The following is a 24,229-nucleotide window of genomic DNA, read 5'->3' as shown; positions in this document are numbered from 1 at the left end:
AGCGAGAAATTATTATGATTTACATCGCAGGACGAGAGATTCCATAACACTCCTGTAACTAACTCTTTGACTTCATCATCGGGAGTTTTTCTTAGAAGACGAACAAGATTGACAATGCCATTCGCATTCTTAATGGCCCTTTTATTCTCATCATTTTGTCTTCCATAAGACAAATTTCTGTAAAGAAAATAACTCACCAGTTAATATAAATGAGAATAATACCTTAAATACCTTAAAGCACCGCAAGAATTTCGATATATTTCCGGTACATCGTTTGCCAAAAGAGCTACCAAGGGAGGGATCCCACCCAATTGTCTGGTTTTTGCTTTTACTGGATCGTCCATATAGCACAAATGTTGTAGGTATGCTGCTGCATTGGCTTTAATCACGGAATTGGGATTGCTTAGAAACTCGATCACCTCATGGAGATCCGGATCTCTCCAATGAACACCAGTCACTATATTGACATGAGAAATAATTAAAGATAAAGAACAAAATATATACAAGTAAATATAATCATTTTTGTGAATTAAAAAGCAGTCCAAAGCAATTCAAATAGAAAGAGAAAGCAAATTGAACCCTGAGACATGGAAATCGGTTAGTAAGGAGCTCGAGTATGTACATAAGTCCAAGATGTTTAGAGCAAGTTCTTAAGATTTCAAATATGGTGTATATGTAGTGTACAGTAAGGTAGATTTAGATTTTCATTTATAAAGCATTACTTTTATTATTTTTATTTCTTAACGATAAAGAAATCATTTTAGTGAGAGAAGAAAATAAAGCAATAAATTATGTTTTATAAATAAAGAACTTTAAAATAAGAAAAGGAAGAAAATCGTACACAAGCCTATTATAGTCATTATTTTTTGGAAGATTTATTTGTAACTCTTTAAAGAACAACATTTAGAGTAACATTAAAGTAAGTTACAAACAGCAGCATCGTTGGCTATGTATAAGAGAAAGAGCCGCCATGGATAGAAAATACATATGTAGTGATCACATCAAGTGATAAGAAAGAAAAACCAATCAAACCATGAAAAACATAAAAAAATAATGGAAAGGAGTGTGTGTTAGTAGGAATGAAGGAAATAAGGGAAAAGTAGTGTAACCAACCACGAGGATCAGGTCTGGACATTTGTGGTAGAGGTGATGCCTGGTGTGATGAATAAATGGGTTGTTGGATGGAGAGGCTTTGTGAGGAAATGGGTTCATCGAGTTCGTCGTCAAATAAAGCTCTAGGAGGTTCTTCGCCACCACCTCCGCCGCCGCTACCACCACTATGTGATGGTTGATGATAGTGTGGATGCTGATGATATGAGAAATTAGGTGAGACCTCAAGTGGGTCCTCAAAAACGGATTCGTTAGGATTGTAACTGTGTAAGGATCCCTGTACTATTGACTCGTCTACAGAGCTATAACGTGCAACTCGCCCTAATTGTGAATACACCGTGAATGAATAAAATAATATATGAAATGGATGGGACAGTAATTAATTATTAAATTAATATGAAGAAAAAAAATAATTATTTAACAAATTGATAGTCAGTTTGTATTTGAGGGGGGTTGACCTCTCACCTCCTCCATTGGATGAGTATTGCTGCAGAGTGGATGGTGGCATAAGCGTCGTATCCAATTCGTCATAGCCCGACCTTGGAGGGTAATAGGATCCGGAGTTGTTTTGTGAGCGTAAATAGTCTAGAGTGAGAGAAAGGAGAATGATTCCGAAATAGGTATGTATGTTAATTGTGGGAAATGTTTCCACTTCCTTGAAGTGATTTCTTGACAATCTATCTCTAATACTCTACATAACATGATTGATATAAGAGGAACACTAAATATATATGTATGTATGTATGTAAGTAAGTATGAAGATTTAACCCCTCTTTCCCACTGTTATATGTATGTATCTACTTGATAAACAACTTCTTCATTCCAAATGATTATTTATTAAGAATGAATCTATATGAAAATGCATAAATGAAGAACAAGACGGAGTCTGAAGGAAAACTGATACATATTTTTGTAATATCTTCTTCTTTTTTTTTTTAAAACATTGGAGTTGAGTGTTGAATAAAAAAGTGTATAATGTGTGTATGAGTGTGAGAGTGTTGGAAAAATCATTAAGTATGGAGTATGTATATATAAACAATTGTTACAGGGATGATACTTTTAGTATATATAATATGTGTATGTATGTAAATACATAGAATGGAGCATTGAGTAATAAATACATTAATTATAACCTCTATTATTTTGGGAAATGAAGTTAATCGGTCAATGTCCTTCAGTCATGAAAGAAAGAGACAAATTGATATGATTGTTACTATTAAAAGTACAAGTTCATTTGTATTATCCTTCACACCTGACGAAAACAACAACGACTACAGAGTACAGATGGAGATCAATAGTCCTATACTGATATGGAGATGAAGGTACAACTTATATGTAAACAGAGGACGTCTATTGGATAGATGTATATAAGTCTTCTTTATATTATCTATATATATTCCTACTATGCTTCTTCTTGGGTTTTGGTAATTAAATACAATTACTACATGCAAGGAAAATAATTTAGAGAGAGCCTCAAAAATAAAAAAATTATATCACGTACAAAATCTTTTTTATTCTGTTGGTTATAATCCATTTATCCACCAATAAACTGCAACAAACAAATGCAATAGCGTCTCTTCTTTCTTTTTTTCATGGTGTAGATATTTGATAATTAATTTAAACTAGATTTTTTGAGCTATGTACCTACATCACCTAAATATTCAATTGCTTTCTATTTATTTGTGCTTGGATGGCGTGAAAACTACATGTAGGAACATGAGTGATGGTGATGATACATGATTGATAGGTAAGAGAGACGGGATTGATCTTACCTTGAGGCGGTGGAGGTGGTTGGACTTCATCAGCAAAAGTCACTGTGTTAGTTCTTGGCATTCTGGTATTTCTATTAGTATTACTCTGTTCTCTGAACGTGTATTATTTATTATTAACTATTACTCTATTATTAATGTATAATTATCACAGAAGATCGTTTCTTTTCTTTTTATCTATCTTAAATTGAGAGAGGGGGAAGAAGGAGGGTGAGTGTGTACGACTAAGTGTCAATGCTTTCACTGGTTATTTTTTTAGACTTGGGAGATGAGTTGTATATATAGAGAAATTGGAGACACTTCTGCACACTTTTTATCTGCACTATCCTTTAAAAAGTTTTGTTGAGTTGTTTAATTTCAAAAATCTTTTTTCTTTTCATCTTGATGGTGGTGATCCATCCACCTTTGGATTGAAAGGAGGTTGAGGAGATGATGTCGCTAGGAATAAGTTATTTCTACTAAAGTGAGCGGAAGAAGACGATGAGGGAGAGGAGGTGTGTGGAGCATTCAATGCATTGAGCAATGGGGTGGACATCATGAAGAAAGGTGGGGGAAATATTCACCATACTTTTTTCACTCAATCACGGATCATGAATATGTGCAGTAGTATTAGAAGTAGTAACTAGTAAGCACATTTGGAGGAGGATGATGATGATGTTTTAAATGGACACACCACACTCACTCATTGACGGTATTGAAACAACTACTACTACTTCTGCTTTAAAGGAGGCTAGTGTTTTTGGTTCTTCTCCGCTCTCTGTCGCCTTTTCCTTCTCCCTCTTGCTTTTCGACAGCAAGGGATTACCAGCCCAGGAGAAGGAGAAGAGCCCGGACGAGAGAAGAAAAGAAAATATATGCAAGGGGGGAGGGAAAGTCTATAGTTGGATTCCCTCCCCTCCCCTATTACTCTCTCCTTCTCTTTTTTACTTTATAAGCATGGTTAAACCATGCCCACACCGCCATTCATTATGTAGTATTGTACTTGGAAACATATTATATACTTATAAGTTATACATACATAGACTGAATAATAATATTACTCCAATACATATTTATACAGTATATATCTGATATACTCAACGCTCATCATCCCCCAGGGGTGGGGTCCTTTCCACACTGGAAAAGGGTTTTACAATAAATACCTACATATATACCTACATACATACATACAGTATAGTGTTTCTATATCTAAAAAATGAAATTAGAAATAAGAGTTATGTAAATACCTGGTTCTCGATACTGTGGCGGTGGAGAATTGCTTTTATCACTGGGGGATGGGGGAGTAGGAGGTCGATGGGGATAGTCTGCCGGGATTTCTTCCCCACTCCCATCGTTGAGATGTAGAGATGAATGATGGAGTGATGAATGTGGACGAGGAGGATCTCCACTCCCATTAAAACGATGACTTTCATAGTCACCCCCACCGGACCCGTAGGTATGGCTACTATTGGATGGAGGAGAGGAGTAAGTGTTGACGGGCTCATAGGTTGAATTCCCGCCTATCCGGTAACCGTTTCCATTATTACCTGCTGCCTGTTGTGGGATATATGAAAGGGGGGTGCCATCTGGACCCAGGTACTGGACTTCTCGCACGGTCTTTGTTGTAGTTGTGACCTTATTGCAAAGCAGAAAAGTAAAAAAAAAAAAAATTTATACAATTATATTAATATCATTCATCATATCATTGTTACATTGTTATCAAATAAATGAGCATAGTTTAAGAGTTAGGTGTGTACTTTTTATTTATGGTAAGAGGTGAAAGTCATTAACAATTTCTTTTTTCTTTCTTTCACACTTGTTCAACTTTTCTCTTTTATAACCTACACAACTTGTACGTACATCATAGATAATGTCCCCCCTTCTTCTTTACTCTCCTCAATGTCGTTGTTCGTTCGTTCGTTCTCATTTCTCTTTCCCCCCCATTTCTCTCATTTTTCTTATTATTTCAATATATATTTTTACAAACACTTAGTTACATATATATATATATATGTAAACCAAATTTACAAGAACATAAAATAAAAAGGCTCTTGAATGTATTTCCCTATTTCTTTCTATATATATATATATACTCCCTGTAAATGGCAACACATTAACTCTGATAGAGATAAAAAAAAGTATACATATATGTTAGATATTTCACTTACTTCCTTACTACTAAATAACAAATCCAATTTATTAAATAAATATTTGCTGACATTTTTGTTCCTATTAAGTACTAGTATTACTTGTAATATGTATTTAGTAGTTGATAAATACAAAAAGTGGCAAATATGCAATGCAATGTATTAATCGTGCAACAAGTTTTCTTATTTAGTATTTAACTCTTTGATACAATGAAAGCTTTCAAATAACTATAAAACTTTTAAAAAACTCACCACACCGTTAGAATTGTCAGAGCCTGCTTTCGTTATTTTTTAAAGCTATAAATAGTACGTAACACTCAATATATATGGTGTGTACAAGTTGCAGCTTATACAATCACATTGTCCAAATTTCAATTTCTTCATCTTAAAATGCATTATTTAATTACAGAATTGGTCATTCTAATGACCAAGTACTGGATCGTCCGCAGGGGTAGACTAGAGAGCCTGTAGCCCCCCACCCAAACTAAGCAATTTTTGCTTTTTAATTAATATTGTCTTCATTCGGGAAAATTATGCAACAGGCAAAAAATTTAATAATATATTTTTTTTTTTCCAAAAAATGTATAATTGAAATTATTTTCCAAAAGTTTAATTTTCTGTGAATAGCTATTGATTTTTGAATTTTATTTTGACAAAAAAATTTAACATCCGAACTTAAATTTTTGAAATTTGTTTATAAAAAATTTAATTTTTTGTTAATGACTATGGCTTTTTGATTTATTTTTACAAAAAAATTAATATTAATAAACCCCCCAAAAAAAAAAAGAGCTATTAATTGATACTATATTTTAATTTTGATCTATTAAAATAACATTGATAGTATGTATTTGTTAGTAGTATAACTTTGGGCCTTTTAACTTTATAATGTGGCATAGAATACTTGCATTTTAGTAACTTGTATTAAAATATTCAAAAATGATACCATTACTATATGTAATATCTTGTAGTTCCTTCATTTAAAATGAGTCATCTCATTTTGTATTTGCAACTTGTACACAATATATATATTTAATATTTACCCAACTAAAGATCTATTAACCTTACCTGTTGCGTGGTATGCTGCTTTTGTGTCCGGGAAATGAGTGTAGTTTCAAGGTCTCCTCCCAGATTGGAGCCAGAGAGTTGACTTGAATCAGGAGAATGATGATTTCCGTAGCCATTCATTATTCCAGCTACCCGCCTGAAAGGATATAAGAGGCATTTTAATAATTGTAGGTATATTCATTATTATTGTACAAATATATGTACATGCATACATCATAAATCAATGTCTACAATCTACATAATATGTACATACATTTGATTTAATTGAAACATGTACCTATGATGTACATATTATTGGAGTAGTAGCGTGTTATGTAAATAAATATATAAAATAATTGTATAATGTCTCATGAATATGAACGTCCACAACGTTTAGCCATGCAGTGTGAAGGTCTCTCAATTTATCATTATTGTTATAGCATAAATCATATGTATTGTATACATAGCAGGGTTGTCCGCAGGGGGTGGGCTGGAGGGATAGTAGCTCCGTTCAAATAAAGGAATGTTTGTTCTTACTAAAAAATTATGGTCACTTCATTTTTGAATTTTTTTTCAAGAAAATTAAATTATATATGGATTTTTGAATAGTAATATTTATGATTATTGGTAGTGAGAGAAACATAGAAAAATACATTGGCAGTAGCAACAAACAGGGACAAATGGTCAAAACATTTGGCACTTACAAAAAATTTAATATTTGATTTTTTTTTTTAACAGCTGTGGAATTTTGATATGAAAAATTTAATATTTGGAATTTTTTGCGAAAAGCTTTGGATTTTTAAAATAAAATTAAAAATAATAGTAATAATTTTTTGTGAATAACTCTAGATTTTTTTTTTTTGAAGTTAAAAAAAAAAATTATCTTAGAATTTTCTTGAGAATTGCTAAGGATTTTTGGAAAAAATAATGATTTATTTTATCAACCCACCCTCAAAAAAAAAAAACATTAATATAATCCTGCAGAGGCCTGTACATAGATATTGAGCTCATTTATTAATATTCCATCTCAACCTCTTTAAAAGTGGGACAATAAAAAAAGTAGTAATAAAAATTAATAAATTCAGTAGGTTCAAAATATCCTTCCTCGTATTATTTAGGGATTTAATAAACTAGTTAATGAATACGAATAATTAGATTAATATAATGGTATGTAGGTACTTTCTTTCCCCCCCGCCACTAAGAAATTAAAATAAAGAAATAAAAATACATAGAAGAAAAGAAGGATGCTTTTTATTTGAAGGGAAGGACTATGTACGAATGTACAAGCTACAACAGCCCCTTGAGGCTAGTTCTTCTCCCTCCCTTCTTCTCCGTTTATACATTATACATACATATATTTAAACATATCTGCATTGCAGATTAGGATTAAACACATATTTTCACAAAGTATACATGCATGTTGTCGAAACTTTTCTTTTCTTTTAAATTATTATATCAGGGGAAGGAAATGCCATTTCTTTAATTGAATAATTGACGATGGGGAGAGAAGAAGCAGCAGCACTCCTCTAATACCAACGTTAGTATTAGGTGTTAATTCTATATCTATCTACAACTCTCTTCTATGATTATATAGAGAAGTTTTTTCAAATAAGAGCCATAGGCATAGAAAACCACATGGTATTTAGAAAGGCATTATTTTGCGTATGCATAAGATCGCTTATTTCACGGTCATTTTTCTTCTTTCTTTTCTATGCACATATGTTCACATATAGGATTACTTATATATTATACCAATGAATTTAGTATGTAAATGCAAGTGTGCAAGTGATAAATGCATATTAATATGTAAGAGGATCGTGCAAATGGATCATGCCAAAAGAAAAGCACAGCGAATAAGAAGATCGAGATTGACGTTTATTTTAATACATTCTTATTATAACTAAATATGATTTATAATTTAATAATTATAATTAATGATTTAATTGTGTAACTAATATGTAACAGATTGTCTGTAAAGCTCGTAGTCAATCAAAGTAATTTATTTAGTAAAATTCGATTTATTTATTTAATGTATCATTACCTCCGAAGGCGATACAACGATTATAATAATTAATCGGTCATACAATTTTCTGATGCCATTTTTTTTAGTACGACTTCTCTTTAGTCTCAAAATAGGCCTCAGTTTCCCCCGATTACCTCTTCATTACCTCTGATTTTTTTTTCTCGAGTGAGCATTCTTTTGAGGACTGCTCACAGAAAAAAAAGTCACTGGGACCAGATCTAGAGAATAGAGCAGATTGGAAAGCCATTCGTAGCCTAACCCATTCAATTCTGCGATCGTTGTTTAGAGAATTGTAACACACGTCTTAATGAAACATCACTTTTTTCTTCTTTAAATAGGGACCGTTTTCAAACGCTCCAACAATGCCATGTAATAATTGCTGTTTGGAGATAATTAGTTAATAGTATACAATGTACATCCCAGAAGACAGATGTTATTAACTTGCCAGCCTACTATTGATTGTACTCTGGAGTGTAATGACGGAGCCAGGTTTCATCCGCAGTCACATAAAATTTATAAAAAGCCGTATTTGTTACGGCTGAACTTCACTAAAAATTACTTTGAACAGGTTACTGTTTTTGATCGATTATGAGTTCGCACACCACTTCGCATACAGTTTCCTGTATGTACAAATATTCATACACAATATGTTCAACACGTTATATATATATATATAGAGAGAGAGAGAGAGAGTCTCAAATATGTCAATTAACTTCACTTTATAGATCATTCAAATTTATTTCGTAGACTTTTTTGATGTAACTGCCTCTTTTGGACGTCCACTGCGTGCATCGTCTTCAACACTCAATTTCCCCTTGTTTAAATTTGCAAACCATTTTTCAACGGTTGATCTCGCTCGTACTGAGTCCGAATAATGTTTATCAAGTCAAGCCTTGGCTTCAACAGTATTTATTTTTTACTAAAAATAATACTTCATTAAAAGACGAAATTCTTTTTGTCAATTTCTTTAACAATAACATAAGTGGCTTCACTCACAATCTCACGAAACATTTGTCAGACTCCTGACAAACTTATACACGTATCGTTTGAAGGTTGATGCTAACTAAAAAGCATGTTATTTAATTATAGAGGCACCCTTTATGTATCAGCCTACGAACTTTTCAGCCGAGCTGATATGTACATAAGATTGTTTCACAAATTAAATCATTTTAATAAACAGTATCTTTGAGTTTATTGTACTTTAATATCTAGATTTACATAATTTTATATACATTAGACAAGTCAAAAAGTTAATCACGAATCCGTAATTAGTTATTTTGTATAAAGTACGACTTTCGAGAATTATATACATTCGAAATTTTGAGTATATTTACTCTTCACTGTATAAAAAAAACAACAGCTGATATAAAAGTTAATTTTGTTTATGAAATTTTTTTTTGTTCATTTTACATATTTGCTAATATTTTATGTGCAATCATCCAATCATGAAAAGAGAAAAAAAAGCGCCATATCTTAAGGTATTTAAAAGAAAATTAATAATAATTCGGTTTCTCAATTGTTTTTATGCCAAAGGAACTTATTTGAAGCATAAGTAATTAGGGTTTCATTTACAAAAAACTTTTTGTTTCTAAAAGGTCTAGTTCAGCTGCAATATTGAAAATTTAAGTTGAAAAGTCAAAAAATGAATAGAATACGATAACTTTTGCAATTCACTCCAAATATATTTACTTTATAACATATTTGAGTGAATTGTTCCATGGAAATATAACTAAATGCACATTTAAAAAAGTAGTAGTTTCTATATTAAGGATAATGACCTCCATTTCTATATTTTCTCTTCATCATTATTTTTCCATAACATAATTCATTCAATAGTATAATGTACTGGGTGCTCCAATGATATATGATCACTTACTAATTCTTGAGTGATTGAAATTAATTGATATTTCGATATATTAAAGCATAAACAATTAGTTAAAATAAAAAACTTGAGCTCTCTAGCTTACGTACAAGTTGAGAAAATGGCAATTGAACGTGATAGAGGAATTTCCATTCACGTACTCCAAGGAGATGAGTGTCTCCAGGACCACTATCTACGCCGTCGCAAGACCGAAACGTTGAAGAAGAAAAATGGCTCTATCAAAAAGGTCAAAATGGACTCAGAGGAGTTAATTAAAACAGGCCGTACCAATCCCTTCAACACCATGAGAGCCCATGCAAGAGATCTCAGGGTGTCATACCAGACTGTCTAGAGAGATATCAAGAAAGTGGGTGGAAAGAGCCTTGTTAGTGTGGAGAGAGCACGTTTTGCACCAGCAATGAAGGAACCCCATCTCTTTATTTGCAAGACTCTTTTGTGACACTTTTGCCCCCCTCCCCTCCAACCGTACCTCTCTGATGCCAACCACGTCGACTATACTTGTGGGGCATGTTGAGGAGTAGGCATGCAGTGTTCTGCCACCGCTTGGAAACCATCAGTGCCACAAAGGGCGGCTACATTAATAATTAAGAGAGCTCAGACACATATATATTTATAGAATTAATTTTGTTGAAATTCTACTGTTAATTAATAAATTATACCTTGTTGAAGTTTAAAATTAAAAATGTTCATATTTTAATGGACCACTCGGTACATACAGAAGATATTCATAATGATAAATGAATTACAAGTACATAAATGAACATAAAGTAAGCATGCAATGAGTAAGTAAATTATATATATTTTTTACGAGGCAACAAAAAAAGGCATACGCATAATTTAAAGATACATTGAAAGTACGACTAGGTTTCCAGTTAAAGATATCTAGATCAAAAAAAGAAAAGAAAAAATGTAGGTACACTTAAAAGAAATCCTACAAACTTTAATGTCTCCCCTTTTCTGACTTCCAAATTTCCCCCACCCACCCTACGTCATTAAGAAGACATAAATTATATGTCAAAGGAATTATAGGGCAACCCGTGAGCTCCTGTATAAAATGAAAATAAATATTTTGATCACAAGGGACAACCCATTTGGCTTGAGCTAAATATACCTATATATGAACCTCATTTCATTACCCACATAATGTATATGGAAGACTCATCCCTTATAAGAAAGTTACTTGCGACATCACACTGTCACATACACACACAATAAAAGGGTTCAAAATATACTTTATTTAAAATGTAAACCTTACTCAACAGCATTTAAATGCACTTTTTTATGTTTTAATCAAATTTGATCCAATTTCATTATATGTATTAGTAAAGAAAGAAAGGAAGGAAGGAATAAGGGGGAGAAAAATAGAATTAAACCTCGTTTTGGCTTCTGTAAATTGTAAATTAATGAAATTCACTATTAAATTAATAGTCTCTATGGCTCTCTTACATTAAAGACTCATTGCCAGTCTTTCTATGTAACTAACGCCAAAACAGGACTTTTAAAATAAGAAGAGAATAAAACGAATTGACTTTGGAGTTTGTAGAAACTTGATTTGAATTCATCATATGTAGAGTATTCCTTATAAACGCGTTTTGTCATATAATTAAATACAACTACAACATACTACATTTAGAAACACACTCTTACGTTAATATGTAATTTCTTAAATAAGTTATACATATATATTTTGATCAATAAGAAACCAATACTTCGTAATTTTAAATTCAATTATTAATCGATTCTCAAATGTATTTTTTTTATTTTGTTGGTACACAAGTTCAAAGCATTGATAATTCGTTTTTGACAGATAAAAGGGTTGAAAATGTGCTCCACAATTTTCTAGTATAAAAAAATCAATTTAGGAGAAAACTCTACAAAAAAAAACTTTTGGCGGATTGCTTATTCTTCAAAATTTTGCATTTAGTAAAGAAAACAATATTTCGGAGGAATAAAGAATATTTCAAAAGTTTTTGAAGAGTTTTCTCCTAAATTGATTTTTTCTTTCTACTTTTTTTTTTTTTCAATAACAAAAAATTGCAGAGCACTACAAAAGATGTCCAACCTTTTTATCCGTAAAAAAAACCTAACAACTCAAAATTGCTGATATTATCAACATACGTTGTGGGCATGTGTACCAACATAATAAAAACATAAATTTGAGATTGATAATGGAATTCAATAACTTACAATTTATAATAAAAAAACGATAAAAATGTTATAGAAAATAGAATTCATCGACATTTTCTACTAATTCAAAAAACGTAGCTCAGTCGACAACTCGCACAGTAAAAGTTATTCTTCTGACCTCAATGTGCGTAGGTTCGCGCCCCGGTCGTTCCTAGATAAGGAAGTATACATTATGTATGTATATCGGTTTAAAAGAAGATTCCTAGATCAGATTGAGTAATCATATATTGTTTACTTATATTGAATCAGTGCAACTCCATCTGACCAACAGAAGGAACATAAAAAAAAATAGCTTTTCTGTAAATTTCACAATTTGAAGTAAACATATTTCTATTCAAATATAACACGATAATTAAAAACCAGATATGAGATTGAAGGGCTAGAATTAAAACCTCTCACGGATCAGGGGATGACAACTAATGATTTTGACAATGTTATATCATACCCTATACCTAAAAACATATATATATTATAAAGTCAAATCCAGAAACTTATAAATGTACCATCTTTATTCCAAGAATAAATAAGCATTTAAGCAAATAGAAAACTCAGCAAATTCATACATTCATTTACATATGTGATGCGTCAACACAAAAATATTTTGAATAAAAAAAAAAATAAAGACATTCCCATTTTATTTTTATAATTAATATATTACTTATATATGTAAACCAGACTCAATTTTAGCTTGTTTTAGTACTGAAAGGACATATATAATCTAAATAATTTTTTTGAGTATTTACAGACTGTCCTTTCTTTTTGATTATGTATTGTCAAAAATAATTTAACGGCACATCCTAAAAACTGAACACCATAATTTTGCAAGTGGTATTTTTTTGAAGAAAAAAAAAATTCAAATATACAATTTGATATTTAATTATTTTTTAAAATCCACAACTATAAATAAGAATCGGAATTGCAAATTAACCATTATTTTCCCGATACCGATTCCGATTAAAGAAAAAAACACCGGATTCTCGAAATCCAATTAATCACAAACAAAATCAAACCTTCAAGTTTCAGATAGAAAAAATTATTTTAGTAGAACCGCAGTGTTATGATTCCATCAAATTTAATCCAACATAATTATGTAGCCCTTAACTGTCGGTCCTTCAAACTTTTCCTAAAAATATCGATGGCTAGTTAAACCAAATAAGATATATGAGATATACATTACGAACATTGCACAGATCTTGCCAAAAATATCCATGTTTTCATTAGAATATTTTCACTGAAGTCTTAAATTACATCATAATTGAAGGAGACGCCATCTTGGTGGATCAAAATTAATATTTTTACTACATTAAAGGACAAATTTTGAATAAATCTCGTTAAAACTCCATGAAATAGCATTATGAATAAATATGAACTTAACACTTGTATTGAATAATACTTGATTTCAATGATAAACAGTGATTTTTGAACTAAATCAAAATATTATGTACTGAAAACCCGAATGAAATATCTAGATTTGTTTTGATCGGAACGAGAAAAGTAGGATAGTTATAGAAAAATATCTTTTTAATTCTGAATGTATTGTCTAGAATATTGAAATAAGACTCTATAATGATGTAATAACATATTTTGAATACATTTAAAAGGCAAATATATAATAAAACTAGGCAAAGAGGATATAATTTTTGAACCAGTAATACCCTTAAGAGCCCTTTCATTTGTTGGTCCCATTTTGACATCCAATATTAAAAAAAAAGGTTTCCTTTGTTATAAAACTTGGTGGCAGTCATTAACATTACTGATGTCACGTGAAAACGGTCGTTTTAAAACGAGCATATAATATATATTATATTTTAACTTTGTCATATAATTTATTCTATTATATAACTTAATTTAAGAAAAAAAGAAAAAAGCAATTCCGTCTCGATGGATTTATGTTACATTCTTAAACGAGCGACAAGTGGGATTGAACTGGACAGCAGCAGTCATAAATAAGCACTGGCACAACAATAATTATATCACATCGATCAATTAAGCGCCTTTGAGCACACATTTATACATATTTACTTTGAAATGAAGGAAATTATAATAGAAAAAAAAGTGAAAAACAACTTTTTTTTTTAAAAAGTAAGTTGTAGGTATATTTTCCTTCTTTTATTTTCCTGATAAGAATAAAATACAATTATGAAATGATATAAAAATAAAAAGATGAAAAAGCGAGTGAAGCCATGGATGGCTCTATTACTTCTTCAGGCAGCTTTCTTTATATGTACAACATTCTACATAGCTAGAGTTTCGGAGAGAGAAAAGAGATCACCACACACTGATATTCATACATACATAATAATATAACACTAATAACAAAGCATGATGACATTACATAAAGAATATGAATTAACGACAATAACAACAAATATCATTCATGCAAAAGAGGGAAAAAGGAGAAACGTGCAATAAATGTATTATGTATGGGTTTAAATGGAACATTAAACTTACAAGAATTTGGCCGAGTTTTGAGCACTCTCATTAGTGGGAGACTCCGGGATGGTGGCCAAGGATGGCTCCTGGCTCACAAGAGATGTCATTGTAAAGAAAAGGGGGAATAGGTTAGAGTGAGGATGATGCCATCCTTGATATCTTCTTTTAGGTAGATGTATGTATGTAGGTATATTGTTGTTAAATGTGATAAATAAGTAAGAAGCAAGAAATCAAAGAGAAAAAGTATAAAAAGGGGAAAAGAGAGATAGAAAAAAAGTTTGTTTTTTTAATTAGTAAGAAAAGAAACATTTCGTGTTAAAAATGGAGGGAAAAAAATCTCATTAATTATAAAAACAATACTTCGCACTATGTATTATCCTTTATTTATGTACGATCATCATAAAAAGAGGCGTAGCCCAAAAAACAAAAACATCCACCTTTGAATGAAGAGATAGCAAAAAAGCTACGACTATGATGATTTACTTTGATCATGAGTAGTGTTGAGTAAGTCCTTATTTAATCAGTCAAGTCCAATTTTACAACTAGTGTTGTGTGAGTCCTTGTTTAGGACTGAAATCTGTAATCCTGTTCAGTTCCTTCTCAGTCCGGTCCCGCTCAGTCCTGCAACTTATTAATTTTACGTCGCTCAACTTTATTTCTTCTTTTTCTAATCAGCTCTAGTACTGGCGGGCGGTCCAAACGACTGGTCCTTCAGACCATAATTACTAGAACTGGCTTAAAATAAACAGCTGTGTAACATCATCAAGGACCAAACTGTATAGGATGCAGACTGAATTGGACTAGAGTCTTCAGTCCTAAATAAGGACTGACACAACACTAGTTCAAAAACTGGATTTCTAAAATAAGGATTAACTCCAACACGCAATCGACGCAACATTACTCATAAGATTCCAAAAGGGAAAAGAATATGAACCAGGGGCGTCCGCATGGGTGGGCTATAGGGGTTGTAGCCCCCTCAATTGTTAATGATTTTTTACTTTTTACGAGAAATTTTGTCCAGTCATTCGCCCAAATTATACAACAGAGCAAAAAATTTAATAATTGATTTTATTTTTTTTTTCCAAATATTTTAAATATTCTTCAAATTTTTATGAATAGGGATGGATTTTGCGAAGCTTTTTTCCCCAAAAAAATAATATTTGAAAATTAATTTTTGAATTTTTTGTCGAAAAAAAATAATATCTATTTGAGAATAGCTATGTACTTTTGAAATTTTTTCAAAAATATCTAAAAAAAAATAATTTTCTGTGAGTATTTAAAGATTTTTTCAAAAAAAAAAATTTGATTTTTTTTTTCAAAAAAATCCCAAAAAACAAAAAGCCTTCCCCCAAAAAAAACAACAACTTTTATTCATATATAATCCTTTGGACGCCCCTGTGAACTTAATACATATTACTATCTACAATGTAGAGTGGAGTGTCATTCAATTATTTGATATAAAATGTACAAATAATAGACAATAGAATTTTAATTAAAGTTTGGAAAAGGGTTTGAAATACTTATTTTCATTTAAAAAGAGAGGTCTCAGTACTCTTTGAAAAACAGCAAAACTGATTTGATAAGCACAACAAATTCACTGAATACATCTGTCTACATACTTTCCTAGTGCTGTATATTTTGTCAAATAAATACTTTGTCTGCTGACATAACTATTAAAAACACTTGCCGTGATAATCAGTGAAATTATACATTCCAATTACTTTCTAACTGTCAAATGTCCAATAACAAACTGTGAACAAGTCAACGCATAAATCGTTCATTTTAGAGTGAACATCCCAGATAAAATAAAAAGTTCCTATAGACTGACTTAGTGCATTGGAGACAAAAAACATTTAGAACATAGTGTATGCATATATCAAGAGCATGATGATAATAATTAAAATTCCAGCGTTTATATAGGGATCTAGCGGCTTCAAAATTATGACATCATGTCTTAAATATTAAGAAACAGTCCAAATCGGACGCAAAAATCGTCTCATATAAATAGTAGATAGCAATGTTAACCAATATTTATAGGAATAATAAATACTTAGGTTAGTACTAAATTAATAATAATGGAAAAACTATTATTCCCTTGTATAAAAAATACTTTTATAAGTTTTACTAAGCTAATTCAATAGGACATTAGTCAACTAAAAAAAATATATTAAACGCGAGGTGGTCTGAAAGTCTGTAGCTTGTTGTTTAAAAAATATGGCGCATGGCTAGAAGAATTTTCGCATATCCCTCTAAGTGAGTAACATGCACTTATATTTTATATAATATGAGATTATAATTTAGGGAGTTGTATTATTTTTATACAAGACGCTCGGTATACAAACTAATAATATAAGAAAACAACACTCATGCACTATTGGTAAACTGAGACACCTGTTTTAATTTAGTATTAGTTAAAATACTGCTTTCTACAGGGGGGTCCATTGAAATCTAAACACATATTAATTCAATAATTAATGAAGGTTGAGTGATTGAAATGAATTCATATTCCCATATATTAAAGCATAAACAATTAATTACAAAACAACACAAAACAAGCGTGAGCTCTCTAGCTTACGTACAAGTCGAGGAAATGAAACACGTTGGAGAGAAAGAAGAGTTCTCTCAAAAAGGCCAAACTGGACTCATATGAGTTAAAAAAACCAGCCCAGGTCAATCTCTTGAAGGCGTCCATTCAATAAATCTCGGGGTTTCACACCAAACTGTACAGAGAGCTATCAAAAGAGTAAAAGAGTGGTTGGAAAGGCCATTTTTGACATCAGCAACGAAAAAAAACCATCTTCTACTCTGCAAGACTATTTTTTGACACTTTTGCCCCCCAGCTATCTCCTCGACTAACCTACCTTACATGTCGAGGGGAAAAGCCTGCAGTAGTGGCATCCAAGCACCACGGCCCTTAAACCCACTTTTTGACAGCACTGGGACGCTATGGCAGAGGACTTCATCCACAACGGGGCCAGACCTTCCGCCGTCTCGAAGCCATCAATGCCACTAAGATTAAAAAAGCTCAGACGCACATCTATTTATAGTTTTATTTTTTGTTGAAATTCTATTGTTAATTAATAAATTATATCTTGTTAAATTTTAAAATTCAAAGTGTTCAGATTTTAATGGACCACTTGGTAAAGAACTAATAACAGGAAGTCCGAGATAAAGGACTGATATATTTTATTTAAAGTAATTTGTCAAGGATTTTGTATGGGTTCTTATTAATGAGTTACCCTTCCCGTTAAGGGCTCGTATCTTTAATTCCGTCTAATTAAGTATACAAACAGTTGTTTGTTGTGGTTACGTCATTGTACAAAGTACATTTATGTAGAAATTTTAAAGTATGCTCCACGGAATAATCACTTACCTCGTTGTCTATACTCTTAATAGATGAGAAGAGATGATGAGTTGTAGTCGGCAGAGTAGAGAAGAAGAAGAAGAAGAAGTTTCGAAAAAGTAGATGCTTCTATATAGAATGTAAAACAAATTCCTTTCCTTTTTGCATATAATTCGTCTTTTAAAGTATTTTCTGTTGTTAAACCTTCTAGTAGTATTATAGAGCTATATTATTCTTATACAATTATTGAGAGTTGTAACTAGTGGTAAAGGGTTGAGGAGGAGTTACGTAGTCGTAGGAGGAAGCGAAGAAGATGTTTTCTCTTCATACCACCATCTGAAATAGAAATATGTACATATAGTTTTAATAGTAGGATATTAATTGCGGAATATAAACAACATTACATTGATTTATTTATACATAGTTATTAGGATGACCCAGCATTTTTTGATTTCCAAAAATGAGGACAACTGTGGATGATCAGATTATGAGAAAGATATATATTTTTAAATTGATGACTCTTACTTGGTTTATATTAAATTAAAACAATTTTTGTTCTTCCAAATTTTTTATTCAATTTCTATTAAAGCCCAGAAAATTATGAAGTCAAAAAATGAAATTTTACCTCTAATTGATTTTGTTGCTCATTTGAAAATAAGAAATAAGATCAATAAAATTGTACATATTATATAGCACATAACACTACAATATATGCATTGAAATCCCCATGACATGATAATCGTATAGTAAATAATCATAAAATACTTTGTAAATACAAATTATAAGGACTAGATTATAAAAGTTTATACTTTTGAAACAGGTAATCGTTTGTGACACCCAATAAATTAGTGAACTATTTAAGGGTTGTGCTGATGTAACTTAGCAGTTAGACATATTTTTATTGAATATTATATTAAATAATCGTCGTTTTAGTGATATCTTTTACATTCGGAACAAAAAGCTTTTAAAGGCTAAGTCCATTTTTGATGGGTTTCCCTAATAAAATCGGACATAGTATCGATATATATATCCTCAAACAGGATGTAAAAAAGAGAAGATTTGGTCACTAATAATATCTATTTACAGCTTTATATTCTTACTTTAAACACTACATATGAGTATTATTATGAGCAGCGATGTAGTTCCAGTGAAATTTTTTGATGAGTACAAACACTTACACTTATTACTGTATGCTTCGATGTTACGTCTTCAGGAATTAAACAACAATACCCACAGCTTTAGAAAATAAAAAATCCTGTTCAGATTATCAACTAGAAAAAGCCGCTCAGGCATTCTATGAATTGTTTCATATAACTCTAATTATTCTCTTAATCATTGCCTTACATACTTTTTACGGATCCTTTAAGAAATAAAGAAACAATTTCCTTCCAACGAAGAACAATTTTATTTCTTCCTTAAGCACCTCTCACCTTTCTTAAGCATCTTGCATTCAAGTAAACATGCATAAATAATACACATGTACATTATGTACTTTAATATTAATGCAATCAATTAAGAAATGAGAATTTTCTATACGCTTTACGACCCTTACAAATCGTCTACCTACCTACCAACAATTTACATTCTACATAGTAGCCGTAGAGTCGATTAAAATACATACCTACATAGAAAGTTGATAGCAATAAACAAGTAGGTTAGTGATAATGCTGATGATACCTAATTACAGCATGAAAGGGCATGAGAAAAAACAAACATTATATATGGGTACACTGAACATGGGTAATTAACATTCTTGGTACTGTTTTTTTTTCTTTTATAAAGACCAAAATATGTACGAGATGTGTTCAAAAAGTAAGGTCACTTTTCAAATTTTGCGGGTAATGTACATTTGGTATGCCAATGACAAGTCCTGCTCTGGACGCCCAAGCCCGTCAACAACAGATGAAAATCGTCGAATCACTATCAGAGATGTAGCTGAGAATACTGACATAGCGGTGGGCTCGTGCCATAACATTTTACCCAAAACTGAAGAGACCTATAAAAGGACGGAGATTTGCAACGATTGAAGAGATAAATACTACATCGCTGGAAAATCTCAAGGCTATACTGAAAAGTGCTTCTAGGATTGGAAATGACGTTGCCACAAGTGTATTGTATCTGATGGGAATTACTTTGAAGGGGACAACATAAATATTGATGTATAAATAAATATTGTTTCTTTTCAAAGATGAATATGCAACTAGTGTTGTGTTGTACGTTATTTGGGGCTACGGCTCAGTCCGTTCCCACTTGTCGATCCTGACGTCATTGAAGATGTTTTCCCTTTTTACAATTATTCCGTCAAATAATTAAGTAAAAATATATTAGGTGCACAGTATATTGCTAAATACGATTTGGCACAAAGTCACAACACTTCACACCACTACATAAATTGACGTCTTAATAATGCAGTAAAATAGAGACAAGGGGAATACATAAATGACATTGGTAGCAGATTGGTATGTCAATAGTCGATATTGACGACGCTTCTTCAACTTCTTCGACGATTCTAGATAAATCGATTTGTAATATAAAAATACTTCCAAGTGCAGTAAGTAAATAAATATTCCTCAAAATTACCTAGAATGTGTATGAGACATTAAAACTTCATCAACATCCATAAAACGATACCATTATCATAAGAATATATTTTGTGAAGAAGGTAGAACTATATAGTGTTGGATTTGAGTATTAATTGAACTCAATTCGATTTTACTATAGGTTACATTTTTCTGTAAATGACTCGATTGAAGTTTTTTTTTAATGAGAAAATTTGATTTTAAATGTACTCCAATAATAAAAAAACATTCGAGTAATGATGTGTTAAATTCCTCAAAAGTACAGTAAGAAACTAAAGACGCGCCTTTCTTATTAAAAGAATAGTTGGTGTATTAAAAAGGAGAAGCCTCATTAAATAATCATAGGTTGAGGCAAAAGTAATTCTTTATTTTTCGCTTTATTTCAATGCAATCAAAGAAGTGTTACAATAATCCGATTTAAGCCAAGTATGACCCGTTCTGTTTGATAACTTGTTGCCAATGAGAATTCAACTTCTAAATGCCCTCCTCGTAGAAGTCCTTACCCCTATTGGCAAAAAAAATGGAACAACCAATTTCCTCAGGCCTCTATTGGGGCCATAGACAGGAACAAGTGGTAGTCACTTGGCACCAGGTCGGGATTGTAGGGTGGATGCATAAGAATTTCTCATCCGAGCTCTCGGAGCTTCTTATAAAACAAGATTTATCTCCTATTCACCAATGCTAGCCGTTTCTGTTCGATCGCCACCCTCAAACGGTCAAGTTGTTTACAGTAGAGAGCGTTTGGTCTTATGGGAGCAGCTCACAGTAAATTATTCCATGTCAATTGCATCAAACCCACAGCTTCACCTTCCTGGCTTGGTCACAGTCTGGGCCGCTTCGTTGGCTTTCGACCACGATGGCTGGCACTTAATATTGACGTAAGCTATACATCTCCTTCAGAAATGAATCGCTTTTGTTTCAAAAAGTTCAAAAACCCATAGTTGTATCATTCGTAAATACCTAATAACTGAGTAACTTTAATAGATTAAAATGAACATAAATTAAGAGTTGATACTTCAAGTGACCGATTTGGTAATTGAATTACATGATACATATACAATCAGTGACATATACAGAAAATTTATAGGAAAAGTGAATGGGAGACATTTATAAAACAATATTTGACAACTAATTGGTCAAAAATACGAAAACAGTACATATGGCTACTAGTGTTGTGTCGGTCTTTATTTATTCAGTCCAGTCAAGTCTTAGGACCGTCAGTCCTTGGAATTTTTCATAAGAATATCACTCGATTATTAAGTCAAATAAGATATACTAAATATATATTAAGATTATTGCATATATCTTGTTTTTTTTTACTATAATACGAACATATTATATCGTTACTTAGTTGTAAATATAATTTATTCTATTATATCACAGAATGATTCAATTAAGGACCCCCCTCATTGACGTCACAAGGGATCAATTTTACCTTCTTTAAGGATCAACAAGTGGGACTGGACTAAGGACCGATACAACACTAATGGCTACCCCCGTATGAAGTAATATTGTACGTCCCAAATGATTGGTTAAAGCTCAGTTCGTCATCACTTTCTTGGTAATAGCATTATAACTATACTTACTAATTTGATTATTCATATACATTTGCTTAATCTACGAAAGGTTTGATTTAATCCCTTTAACTCTCTTCATTGTTTTTGATAAAAATAAAAGAGTATCCAATCCATTGGATTATTCAATTAGTGTCAATATATTTTAGACTTTTATATTCATCCTAAAACTCAGTCATTGAGAAGGGATTATAGTTATCCATGACGTTGTAGAATATGTACTTCAAGAGTCGTTGTCGTTGTCAGTCATGCTTTTTTTCTTTTTTTTTAAACTGTGTTTCTGCTATTTTTAAATAAAAAAAGAAAGATATATAACGCAAATAAAAATCTCCACATATATATGAGACTTTATGTTTAGTATACACTCTACAGCATTAGTGAACTCACGCTACCAATATATTCATACCGGTTCCAGTACAAAAATAGTAATCTGTATTTCTGTACTTTTCAAATAAACGATATTTAACAAAAATGTTGTATAGAGGTGTCTGGAATATTTATGTTTGAGTTGGGGCAAGCTCAGAAATTTGATGACTTTATAGATTAGGTGTAGTATGATGAAATTGATAAGAAATCCATCACTTTGAATGGATTAAAAAAATATATCTCATTAATCTCCTTGGCATTCAAAATCGTGCATACATGACGGTCAGACTCGACGATTTCCATTATTTAATCCACATTTTCGACAATTGACCTTCCAGATCGCGGTGCATCTTTGACATAAAAATTACCGAAACAGAATCAACCGAACCAAAATTGCGCAAAATTGTATTTAACAGTATTAGGATTATAAACATTATTCGCATTTTCCGCAGCCTGGTTTGCGTTTTCTCATTTATTGAAGAAAAGCTATCAAATATGGTGTATTTTCTATTAGCTAGTGTCAATTTTAATACATACACTCAATCAACACTGAGTCAAAAAATCACAAAACTGTCAAAAAAGGTTTTTTAGTACGAAATTTGATCTTTTTAACATCCTCTAGCATAAACCGATTGCACTCATACAACACTAGCCATTTATTGGAAAATAATGGATTTATTTTTCCTGTCCCAATTAAAATTTTCATTTTTGCTTCTTTTATAAAGGACAAAGTTTTTTGGGGGTGGTTATATGATCAATGGTTCCAATTTAGTATAGTACTATTTTAAATACATCATAAGCCCGGTATCACTATAGTACCGGTATACCATACACTACTATACAGTCTTCATGGACTTTTCCCTTTGAAAATTGGACTTAATTCGTATTTAGGAGCAAAAAAAATGGAAAAAAAAAATCACAAGTGTTCGTACATATATAATTATGATGAAATGTTTTATTGAATATCAATAAATAAAGTGAATATATTAACGTAGATATGACTTATTTGATTCTGACGAGTAATTGATGCACTTGGAGAAAAAAATATAAATGAACATTGAATAATTTATGTGCTGTTTTTTTTTTATTCAAGTTTATTCCCGAGAAATTTGGCATTTAATTATTTCCTAATCATATAAACTATTTTCATGTCATTCCTTCAATGATAAGTTTTATATATATTAAGATTCTCTTGAAATTAAAGTTTTGAAGAATATTAACTCAGTAAAATCATGCGCATTGACCAAGAAATATGTCCAATGTAGCGTTAATATAGAAACTCAACTGATGAATAATTAATTATGACTTCATCCTTTAAAGTAAGAGACATTAATTACTTTTGGATATTTCACGACTCGTTTAAAATGTATATTTTCTCCTTAAAATATGAAATTAATTGATTTTAATTTCACAGTATTTATTATTTAATATCTCATCACAGAAGTTCAAAAATTTGTTTCCTGGGGTCTCAATGAAGAATAATTACCTGGGAAATGAGAAAACCTGGTACATAGGATGTTCCAAATATTTTTTATTGATTTATTTTTCAACAATGTTCGTAGTAAGTAGGACTCAAGCTCATTTTTCAAGTGTTCAAAGACATATGATGACTGTGGGATGTAAATATTGTTTAAATTGTGTTGAGCGTAAAAACTAGACCTGAGATAATGTCACACAAAGTATGATAACTTACAGAGACATTATATTTGCTAAAAAATGGTATCCCTTTTTGCTAGTTTTATAATATATATATGTCCTTAAAATGATTTTCAAAATATGTTATTATATCGTTA

At 31.4% G+C, this 24,229-nt stretch overlaps 1 protein-coding gene across 6 annotated transcripts in view; it reads right to left on the bottom strand.

Annotated features, from left to right (window-relative positions):
- The window catches only part of p120ctn (adherens junction protein p120), an 88,865-nt gene that overhangs the window by 6,074 nt on the left and 58,562 nt on the right, over window positions 1-24,229 (bottom strand). For 3 of the 6 annotated variants that reach the window (XR_011783271.1, XM_040723476.2, XM_040723475.2), the window contains 7 exons: window positions 17,948-18,253; window positions 6,071-6,206; window positions 4,106-4,493; window positions 1,576-1,695; window positions 1,114-1,431; window positions 232-457; window positions 24-177 (listed from right to left, as the gene is read on the bottom strand). Coding sequence is in view for 4 of the 6 variants with exons in the window: in XM_040723476.2 (XP_040579410.1) it covers window positions 24-177; window positions 232-457; window positions 1,114-1,431; window positions 1,576-1,695; window positions 4,106-4,493; window positions 6,071-6,190 (1,326 nt within the window). In the remaining 2 variants the exon portion in view is untranslated. The remainder of the gene's footprint in view (window positions 1-23; window positions 178-231; window positions 458-1,113; window positions 1,432-1,575; window positions 1,696-4,105; window positions 4,494-6,070; window positions 6,207-17,947; window positions 18,254-24,229) is intronic. The other 3 variants (XR_011783272.1, XM_071892909.1, XM_040723479.2) reach the window with 2 other exon arrangements.

The sequence above is a fragment of the Lepeophtheirus salmonis genome, chromosome 13 (assembly GCF_016086655.4).
Source record: "Lepeophtheirus salmonis chromosome 13, UVic_Lsal_1.4, whole genome shotgun sequence".
NCBI classification, from domain to species: Eukaryota; Metazoa; Arthropoda; class Copepoda; order Siphonostomatoida; family Caligidae; genus Lepeophtheirus; species Lepeophtheirus salmonis.
The sequence above is the reverse complement of the archived record's forward strand: the minus strand, read 5'-3'. Positions and strand labels throughout refer to the sequence as shown.